We start from the raw sequence: 11436 nt of genomic DNA, 5'->3' as shown, positions 1-11436 counted from the left end.
GAGAGGAAGCACAAGGTTTTGTGGCAAGAGGAGAGTAACTGGAAGCAGGGGTGAATTTAGCTTCTGGCAAAGTAGCCATTTGCCAGCTATAGAAGGCACACACAGAGATATTATTTTTTTGGCAAGGTTTATAATTGTGGAAGGAAGGAAGCTTGACACATTCAATTTGGGGAGATGGAAATTAATGGAAGGACAGGATGCTCTGCAATTAAATGTTCCTGACCTCCAGAATCATTTTATCATGCATTCAGATCCTGACTTGGGTCTCGTATTTTGCCTGGTGTTAGCCTCAAACTTCTCTCTCTCTCTCTCTCTCTCTCTCTCTCTCTCTCTCTCTCTCTCTCTCTCTCTCTCTTACTTCAGAGTAAGCAGAACTAGAAAATTGGGTCCCGTCCCCCCACCAATCAAAGCTGTAAATGTCAGCATTAAGAAGAAACAATCCTATTCCGCATTCAGAAACAACAGGGTTGCAATCAGAAATCTATTTTGCAGATTTCTAGAACTCCTTCTGGTATTATGAGGGTGCTCCCTTTCCCGCATTACAGCTGGGATGGCCACCTTTTAACCTGGTAAATTCACAGTAGTCAATCCAGCCACTCAGTGGGCAAAAGAACCTCATCATTTAAATTATGAAATACAGAATTGAAAAAAATAGGTCACTAATGGCTAGTAATATTTAAAAGGCTTACTGCTACAGCTTGCATACTTCAGCCGCCAATCGTTCTGCTTTAAACAGGAGCCAGAGCAGTTAACTGCTGTTTGCTTTCCCCCCGTTAAGTCTGCTCAGTGTAAGGGGGCTCCCGGAAAGACAGGCTCAAGTTGTTATTCAGAATCAATTGGAGACATAGGTGGAATCTAAATATATAAAAAAAAGTTGTGAAAAAGCTTTTTAAAAAATGTTTTGAAAAACTATTGAATTTGCCATAGCTCACCATTACCATCTAGTGTCAAATTTGTATAATGCACTTTACAACACACTTTAAAAAATTTATTTACAGCTGTATAAAGGTAAAGGGACCTCTGACCGTTAAGTCCAGTTGCGGATGACTCTGGGGTTGCAGCGCTCATCTCGCTTTACTGGCTGAGGGAGCCGGCGTACAGCTTCCGGGTCATGTGGCCAGCATAACTAAGCTGCTTCTGGCAAACCAGAGCAGTGCACGGAAATGCCGTTTACCTTCCTGCCGGAGTGGTACCTATTTATCTACTTGCACTTTGACATGCTTTTGAACTGCTAGGTTGGCAGGAGCAGGGACTGAGCAATGGGAGCTCACCCCGTCGTGGGGACTCAAACCACCGACCTTCTGATCAGCAAGTCCTAGGCTCAGTGGTTTAGACCACAGTGCTACCTGCATCCCTTTTGCAGCTGTATAGCTGAGTCTTATTGTCCAGCTAGATTTTGTTTCGTTTCATATGCCACTCTGCTAGTGCTATTGTTAGGCAGAAAGAGGCTGTTGCTAGGTGCCATGAAACAACAGCAAGTTGTTTAATTTATTATTGGAGTATTTTTACTGCTAGGGAAGGAGTGAGACCTTTGTGGGATTTTCTGTCTCGGGGACCAGAATAACTTGACTGGCTCTAGGTACCATGCATGTTAATGGAGGTCGGGGAGTGCCACTGCTGCACTGCCTTAGGTGGAAAATATCCTTTAAGTCACACTGAAAATGTTGTTGTTGGTATATGTCCATCTCATGAGACAATGGAGTGTCTCTTCCGAACGTGAAGTCAAACCACTGCATTAGCAGCAACGAAGTGACCTTTCCAGGGTGCAAGCCGGGGCAGTGTGTATGCAGGTCCTGGGCTGCTCAGACGACAAGACCGCCCCCCCCCCGGCCTCGCTGATGCCAAAGAAGAAGAAGAGTTTGGATTTGATATCCCACTTTATCACTACCCGAAGGAGTCTAAAAGCGGCTAACATTCTCTTTTCCCTTCCTCCCCCACAACAAACACTCTGTGAGGTGAGTGGAGCTGAGAGACTTCAGAGAAGTGTGACTAGCCCAGCAGCTGCATGTGGAGGAGCAGAGACACGAACCCGGTTCACCAGATTACGAGTCTACCACTCTTAACCCTACACCACACTGGCTCTCAAAGGAATGCAGAGCAATAAGTTTGGCACCAACTTGGCTGCAGGAGTTGCCAGAAGGAGACTACAAGGTGCCTCAGAGTATGTGTCTTTTCATTGTGGCACCCCTGGTGGGGTTTTTTAAAACCACACTATCTGTATTAGGTTTCTTACCAGTGCCAGAATGTCTGTGTTTTCAAATATTTTGTGTGTGTGAATGTGCACTTAATGACATAATTCACACACTCTGTACTTCTCTGCATTCCATTCCCTTCTTACCTCACTGTTTGCAATCCCACATTCTCTCCAACCAAGTACCAGCAACTCAGGGTAGCACTTCACGCATCTGATGGACTGTACTCCATGAAACGTTATGCCATAATAAATGTGCCACAAAACTGTTGTTTTGCTGCAAAAGACTAATACAGCATACCCTCTGAAAAGATGAGACCTTTAGGACACACAGATACACACACACACCCTGTAACTTTAGCTCTGTTTCATTTTAATATGCATCTGAGCTATATTAGGGTGTGTTGACATTAGTGCTTATTCCTCATCCAGCTGCTAGTTTTTGAAGCAGCATGCACATTATGTTAGCCACAATTCATACCAGTCCTGTAGTCTCTGGACAAATGCTGTTGTTTGATGCTTCCTCGCCCCTCTCGAATCAGCTTCAATCTGACTAGAGAACTGGATGCAGAGTTAAGCGGTAATGTGAACATACCCTAACAGCCACCACGCATGTGCAGATGACAGCTTGATGAGCTGATGGGAGGCAGTCATGACCAGGGCCATGCATCAGGTGAAGACATCCTTGGCCCCTCTCCGATGTGAACATTACTGTGCCAATGTGGATTCAACTGCAGCAGGCTGGGTGGGTGCATTTGTGACCATACTGCATTTTAAGATACCAATGTGAGCATACGCTTAGACAAGGCAATGGCATTCAAACACCATAAATCACTGTGTATTTCCAGACAGGAAGAAACTTGGACTGTGTTTCTGTGCATTTATGTTTAGGAGGAGGAGAGGATGTACAGTGAGTTGGTTGAGGGAGGAGAATAAATGCAAGACTAGGGTGCTCTGTCAATTAAAGAAAACACTGAATACTTTTGCCAACTTGCTATTTTTATTCTAGATTGGAATAAAGCCTTCCTACCTAATTCACACACATTTAATATAAGCTATTGGAATAAACTACTTGCTTTGGCTTCTTATATTTGAAAATGTCTCTGAATTCAGGTGATGATCCTGATCCACACCAAAGGAGACCAGCACACTTCTTTGCACCATGATGCATTTATACAGACATGTTTTCTCAGCTGGGAATCAAGAATCAGCACCTCCAGGAGTCGGACAATAGGCACTTGGTTGGATGTATTTAAATGTTACTCATGTCCTTTCAGCATTGTGAAAGACCAGCGAATCCAGGTCATGTTCTAGATCATTAAGTAATCTGCAGTTTGCACAGTGCCAAGCGTTTGCGGAATTAAACAATGTCTGTTGCCTAACTCTTGCAAAACGAAAACAACAGTTTTATTTTGTCTAAATTAATATACTTTGGTTCAAAGTGTGGTTTTGGTTCAAAAGTCTGGCTTTGGTTCAAAATGCTAATGTCTTGTGTGTAGCCACAGTTTCCTCAGGCATAGCAATATCCCCAGATGCTTCTTGAAGGAATAACTGAGGGAAACAATCTGAAAGTAATTATTTTAGAGCTTGCAGCAACCTTCCCTACACCCATTGTCAATTACAAACTTGACAGTATTCACTTCACTTCTCAAACTCTTCCAAACAGGAATGTGCATCTCACCAACAACCAAGTACATGCATAAGGAAATTGTTATTTTCATACTCTAGGCTGTGGACGAGGGTCTCAGTCTTCTTGGTGGCTGTAATCTCCCCTCTCTTTCCCCTGCCTTGTCTGAAATTTCTGACAGAATCTATTAACGTTTAGTTATACGTTTTTCACTTTAACAGAATTTCATTGATTGGGCTGGGATTTTGGCAGTTGCTCTTTTGGGCCTAGATATTTTTCTATTCTTCTTGCAGTTTTAACTTACCCAACAATTTTAGGATGAACAATTCAGGGTCCAAAACCTGTTTTTCTCACCCTTAGTACTAGGCCTTACAAAACCTATTAACCTGTAGAGTCACTGATGCATCAAGTGTACACATCTGCTGGAATGAGGGTAGCACTGCAAATGCATTGCTATGTTTCTTTCATGAACAGGCCGCTTTCAATCAAGACAAATTCTTTTGGTGTGACCTGGACATCAGCTTTCTAGGCGGGTCCCAAAACTCCCTCTGCCTGAGTCTTTTATGGCTTTTTTGTGGCTACTAGGGGTGTGAGACGAAGCGGATGCGTTGTGAGTAGGCTAAGTCCACAATGTAAAGCACCAGGTTCACACACGTGAACACTGCAATGACCACCTGGCTGTCCCAGGGGCACTTGCCTCTGGAGCACTGGTAAGGGCGGTGTGGGGAGCCGTACTTACGGTCAAAGCAGAACACTGGCCAGATCACTGCGGCGCTCAAGTACATCAGGACAGCCACAAAAGTGTAAACAACCACAAAGCGCTCAAAGGGGCACTTCAGCATGGCTGTCTTTCCCGTGACACTGAGGGCCACCACCACCACTGTCACCACAAAGCAGAAGCTGTAGACAGCCACGCACCACTGGGTTGCCACGTACCGGTCATATTGGCTGCCGTTCACCAGAGCCCCAAATATGATGCAAGCTACAAAAGCCTGGACAATTTTCAGGAGGCCAGAAACGGTGGCCATGTAGCTGGTCACCTGTCCTGGCTTGGCCCTCGTGAGGAATACTTCCGCGGCATAGGCGAAAAACAGAAGCCCTGCGAAAACACTGGCCGAGATGCGGAAATCTCTCGCCTCGCACCCGTTGGAATGGCAGCCAAACTCGACATACAGTGGATAGATCACGGCAGCTGTGATGGACATGAGGGTGGCAAGCATGGCGAAGGCGGCGGTGAAATTCCCCCAAGAGATGCTCAGGCAGCTGTGGAGGCGCGTGAACTCGCAGGTGACGATAAAGACGGTGACTGCGAAACAGAAGCACCAGACGGACATGCAGAAGGTGCCGTAGGCCGCACTGAACCCTCCTCGGTGGGCCACAAGGCTGAACGTGGTACATCCAAAGGCTGCCTGCAGCAACCGGGCAGCTCCAACACGAGAAGCCACAGCAGCCATGTTGAGGTGTGTCCCTCTTGAGCTCTCCATCTTCAGATCAGGACCCCCCAGAATGTTTCTTTTGTGGTCAGATGTCGGCTGCTTGTCCTTGAGTTTCTACCCGACGCTGGATGACTAAGCGGAAGCTGCAGGGTGAATAAGCCCCATATCCCTCTGCCAAAAACCTTTGCTGGCTGCTATTTATGCCGCAGAGCGTACATTTCTGGCAGCTTTTTGAGATAGCGTTGCCTCTGCAGTAAGAATATTGACCTGCCCTTCTGGTATGCTGCAGTTATGATCCATCAGCCCTGCTCTTCCTGGGTCTGTGTGTTGAGTAGTCTGTAGGCATCCCTGTCACTCTCAGTCGACCTCAGCTGATCAGTTTCTCCCAAGTGGCTAGCAGGACGCCTATTCCGTCTCGGTTATGCAGCTGTAGCTCTCTACTATGTTGCTGCAAGGAGCCAGCATATAAATAGGAAGGTGTATTAATAGACTCATCTGGAATGGAATGAACTGAGTGGTCTGTGCAAAATAACGAGAGGGTTTTAGTTTCGCCCAGTGCTGCTTTGCATGCTACTTTTTAAGCTCTGTGTCAAAAACCAAGTGAAAGTAATTTGAATTGCCTAAGACTAGAGCATGGTTAGGCAAACTAAGGCCCGGGGGCCAGATCCGGCCCAATTGTCTTGTCAATCCGGCCCGTGGGCGGTCTGGGAATCAGTGTGTTTTTACATGAGTAGAATGTGCCCTTTTATTTAAAATGCATCCCTGGGTTATTTGTGGGGCAGGAATTCGTTCATTATTTTTTTTCAAAATATAGTCCAGCCCCCCCCCCCAAGGTCTGAGGGACAGTGGAATGACCCCTGCTGAAAAAGTTTGCTGACGCCTGGACTAGAGTCCCAGAAGAAAGCATGTGGAAGCAAGGAGTCCACCTCAAATATATCATTTGTTTTGTCATGTTGAACTTTTTCTGCATGGTTGATGGTGGTTGCGGGGAGACATTCCATCTCCTTTCAGGGATTCCCCAAAACTGACTATTTGACCGCAAGAGTGAACTCAAGAGAGCTAGTGACTTTTGTTGTTGCCATTTGTACTGAAGCTGGCTTACACAAATTCTGTTGCTCTATATGTAGTGATGGGACGCGGGTGGCGCTGTGGGCTAAAGCCTCAGCGCCTAGGGCTTGCCGATCGAAAGGTCGGCGGTTCGAATCCCCGCGGCGGGGTGCGCTCCCGCTGCTCGGTCCCAGCGCCTGCCAACCTAGCAGTTCGAAAGCACCCCCGGGTGCAAGTAGATAAATAGGTACCGCTTACCAGCGGGAAGGTAAACGGCGTTCCGTGTGCTGCGCTGGCTCGCCAGATGCAGCTTTGTCACGCTGGCCACGTGACCCGGAAGTGTCTCCGGACAGCGCTGGCCCCCGGCCAATAGATGTGAGATGGGCGCACAAACCCCAGAGTCTGTCAAGACTGGCCCGTTCGGGCAGGGGTACCTTTACCTTTACCTATATGTAGTGATGGCCACCAACTTGGATGGCTTTAAAAGAGGATTAGACAAATTCAAGGAGGAAATGGCCTCTAGCCATGATAGCTATATACTATACCCAGAGGTGGTAAGCCTCTGACTGTTGGCAATCACTAATGGGCAGAGTGCTCTGGCACTGCTTTTAGGCTCCTCACAGGCATCTGGTTGTCTACTGTGGCAACAGGCTCCGGAGCTAGATGGGCCTTTGCCCTGATCCTCTTAAGTTATTTAAAGCCATTTAAAGCCCTATACAGCCTAGGACCCTCGTACCTACGGGACCGCCTCTCCTGGTATGTCCCATGGAGGACCTTACGGTCTTCAAATAAAAACATCTTGGAGATCCCAGGCCACAGGGAGGTTAGGCTGGCCTTGACCAGAGCCAGGGCTTTTTCAGCTGTGGCCCCGATCTGGTGAAACGCTCTTGTTACAAGAGACTAGGGCCCTGCGGGACTTGACATCTTTCTGCAGGGCCTGCAAGACAGAGCTGTTCCACCAGGCCTTGGACTGAGGCACAGTCTGACCCTCTCCTTTTGTAATCCTCATAGAACTCTAGCCCAATGGTTGCCATTAATTTGATTTTAGAATGAATTGATTTTAGTATGTATTTCAATTAAATGATTATGATTTTATGTAAACTGTGTTATTTTTACTGTTGCTAGCCGCTCTGAGCCCGGCTTTGGCTGGGGAGGGCAGGATATAAATAAAACTTTATTATTATTATTATTATTATTATTATTATTATCATCATCATCATCATCATTATTGGCATCATCATCATTATTGGCTTGCTCTTATCAGCTGTTGACTGGCAGTGGGTTTTCCAGGGCATGAGACAGTGGATTACCATCTTTTCTAATCTTTGTTGTAAAAAGTTGAAATGCCAGGGATTGAAGCAGGAATTTCTGCATGCAAAGCGTGTGCTCTACCACTGAGCTATGAACCCCAAGATGTCTGCAGATTTGGGGGTGGGGAAGCTGGAAGTTAGTTTATCTCCTGCTCCTACAGGCAAATGGTAGCTGTAGCTTCAGAGGCACCACCATAGAAACTGGTCACTGAAGCTGCTGCTCACACTTAATGGCGCACACCAGCACTCGGCTTGGAGTAGATGTGGGCTGATGACAATGCCAGTTTACTTCTGCTCTGGGCAAGTAGGTGGAGGCCTGAAATGATACTCTGAGCTGTGAGGTCAGGAGGTAATTTTGCAGAGCAACCTGGCAGGGCACTCTCTTTTCTCCTCTCATAGTTTGGAGCAGCATTCTCAGTCAAGCATGGCTAGGGATCATAGACTGCACAGTGACCTGACAATCTCATAGAAAGCAGTTTGCTTGCAGGCCGGATTTCCTGGTTATTGTTTAACCCTCAGCTACCTATCCTTAGAGTGCTAACGACAGCTGCTTATATAGAAATCCATTGCTGGATTATGGTTGGATTGTTCTGTAGTGTTATGGTCTTCCACTCCAAAACACTGAAGCAAAGACTGAAATTGATGTTCTTTCAAACTCATGTCTTTTGATATAGGGAAAATATGATATAAAATTCTTTTTTGTGTACCTTAAAAAAATTAAAATAAATTGAATACATAACAGGAACGCTGTTAGCAATGTACAGCCCACACCAGATTTTGTCCAACATTTTAGACATCAGATTAGAGAGACCAAGATAATACAAACACTTTCTACTTCCGATTACTTTTGCTTTGTGTTACAAGCCCTTCATTTCTTTTTATATTCAACATGTCAGTGTCCTAGGTTTGCCCTAACTTTACTTGTTCTGGTTTCAGGTAACTTGTTGAATATCGAGCTAGAGCAAAAAGGAGGAAGGATTTCATTCATTCAAGTTTAGGCCAAGCTTGAACACCAAACAACCCATTAATTGCAGGAGCCCTCCAAATACTTAGCTCACAAGTGTTTGTTGGAAGGCTGTCATTCGTGCACTCATCTCCTTAATATTCTAATTTTCACAATAAGCCAGACCATCAGTGCCATTCGAGTGAGGCCACCTGTCCCAGCTGCCAGATATTGCAGGACCATTACATAAGAGGGGAGCACCTTAGTACTATCTTTCTGTCTCGTCTGTCGCTGTCTGCATGTACAGACCTCAATGTGTATTGAGAGGTGGACATCTGCACCAGGGGTCCTTTTTAGCTTGCTATAAGAATTCTAAGGTCTCAAATATATAATATTCACAAATGCACACATATCTAAATATATAAACCATGTGTCTGAAATAGTACAGAAGAGCAATCCTGAAGCCATATTGACTCTCCCAATGACCTCAAATATTCCTCTGCAGTAAGGGAGGCAAATAGGGAAAGACTTCTCATTGTCTTTTCGCTTACAAATCCTGTTTTAAGAGTGTATTTGTATGAATAGGGTGAGCCTATGACCTGGATTCAGGAACTAAAGTATAAACCACCACAAAAGAATGGCCAGGCTACCCATGTAATGCAATCAGCAACCATTATCAGGTATCCTGGCAGACAGGATTTCTGCTGTAGACCGCCTCCTATGATGTATGATAATTTTGGGGTGGTTTTTGGCTAAGGGGGTTGGGCAATGTCAAAAGTCTTTAAAGGTTCCTGCACACTTTTGTTCGGGGTATCTCCCTCCATGGAAGGAGGGAAGGGAACTCTGTTGCAACAGAAAACTAAGTATCTGCCCTGCTTTCCCCTGGGTCCTCCCTTCATCCATTCTTCTCTGACCAATCATGGACTATGGGAACTCAAGAGTCTCATGGGGAGTTGGGCAGCAAAATCCAAAGCCCACTTTTTACATCAAGCTCATGTTGGCTCCCTGTGTGATTTTGAATGCTGATATTTGAACTCATAAAGAGAATAAAAAAGGAAGAAATAAGAAATGGGGGTAATCAGAGAGAAAAGAGGCAGTGTCATCAGTGACACTTTAATTGATGCTTTTAGGCAAGGACCCAAGAACTTGCAGTTGTAATTGGACTACAACTCCCATCATCCCTGACCACTGGCCCTGCTGGCTGTAGCTGATGGGAGTTGGAGTCCAATAACATCTGGGGGAACAGCAGGTCACCCATCCCTGCCTTAGGCAATTAGCTCTCTTCCTTCTTGAGACAAAGACACCCAAGTCAATTTCTGTCATCTCATCACACCCAGGAACACCCCTATTTTACCCTTTCCCACACTGCCTTGTGATATCAGGTGGGATTTATCAGATTTTTGTGATGGATCAAATGGCTTCTTTCCTTCCTCTGTTGTTTGATGCCAGACCTTCTTACCACTCTAACAATCTGGAGTACTGATTCTCATCTTTAGCCCTAGGAACATGATGAGAGGTGCCTTACAGAGTCAGTCCCTTGCTTCCACTAGCTCCAGCATGGTCAACATTGCCTGGCCATGGTAGTCTAGGTGTTAGACAAGGGTAGGCAAACTAAGGCCCGTGGGCCGGATGCGGCCCAATCGCCTTCTCAATCCGGCCTGTGGATGGTCCAGGAATCAGCATGGGTTATTTGTGGGGCATAGGAATTCGTTCCTATTTTTCCCCCAAAATATATTCCGGCCCACCACATGGTCTGAGGGACCAGTAGACCGGCCCATGGCTGAAAAAGGTTGCTGACCCCTGGTGTTAGACAAGGGTCTCTCCTAGTCCTGCCTGGAAATCCTTGGACCTCTATCACAGAGCTAAGATCTGGGGCAGTTCATTTCAAGACTTGTGGCCTCTCTCAGCTGACTATGCATCACTGAAGGCTGCTTTTTCCCCTTCCCTCTTCTGCTGCATCTCCCCCCACTATCTGACTGGGATAATCCAACCCAGTATTTACTTTCATTGTGATCAGCTGGAACAGCAACAACTCCTGCATCCTTTTTCTGCCATTTGTCTGCCTAGGGTACGTATTTTATACATTACCTTTAAAACAAAAAAAACTTTATGGATTAAGTTCTTGCATTTGGTCTTAAATAAACAATCCTTATGATAGTAAATAGTCAAGTGCATTGCAACAGCTTGATCATCTCCTATCTTTTAACCTACTAGGGCTTCCTAGCTAGGGTAGGAGTACAGGAGATTAAGGGCTTGCAAGACCTATGAGACTCAAAACCAAAATTGCTTACCTGTAGTAGCCAACGGTGATGTGATTCTGTTTCCGACCATCTGAAGTAAATTAGAGGGAGGTGACAATAATGTACTCATTTGATAATATGAGGGTGCCTGGCAACTGGAAAAAAATATGTCTGGGCACCTTTCTATTCCTTTCATTTCCATTATTATTATATCCTTAAAGTCCAGAGAGAAAAGGCTCAACCAGATGTGAGTTGGTTCCTGGAAATCAAGCCAGAGTTGACTGCAGAATATCTGCCAAGTCCTTGCCTGGTGTTGGAAGGCGTCTGGAATTTGCATTAGCCCTCAACCCTGACAAGCATGGAAGCTTTTAATGACATAATGCTGCAACTAAAATTTAACAGCACAGAAGAAATGTGATGGGCTATTTCTGAGCAGTAACATCCATATACTTCAAAATCAGCTACTCCACTGTTAAGGGCAGAAATTATCTGGGATATCTCCAGGATCTGATTCACAGGTAAGGACACAGTCCTCTCTGAACAAAAGATGGAGAGAACGTAGGTGAGCAGGAAGGATAAAAGCTCTTTACTGAGGCTGTGGATGATAATCTTTCCCCCTTTCACAAACAACAAGAAACATAC

The 11436-nt window shown here is 45.5% G+C and overlaps 1 protein-coding gene across 1 annotated transcript; it reads right to left on the bottom strand.

The window, feature by feature from the left end:
* Window positions 1-3171: 3171 nt before the first annotated feature.
* Window positions 3172-6062, bottom strand: MYADML2 (myeloid associated differentiation marker like 2). The gene has a single exon (XM_081184873.1). The coding sequence runs from the start codon at window positions 5300-5302 to the stop codon at window positions 4400-4402; it is 903 nt and encodes a 300-aa protein (XP_081040999.1). The 5' UTR covers window positions 5303-6062; the 3' UTR covers window positions 3172-4399.
* Between the last annotated feature and the right edge of the window lie 5374 nt (window positions 6063-11436).

Source organism: Podarcis bocagei, assembly GCF_964188305.1.
Source record: "Podarcis bocagei genome assembly, chromosome: 2".
Classification (NCBI taxonomy): Eukaryota; Metazoa; Chordata; class Lepidosauria; order Squamata; family Lacertidae; genus Podarcis; species Podarcis bocagei.
This window is presented reverse-complemented; position numbering and strand designations above follow the sequence as displayed.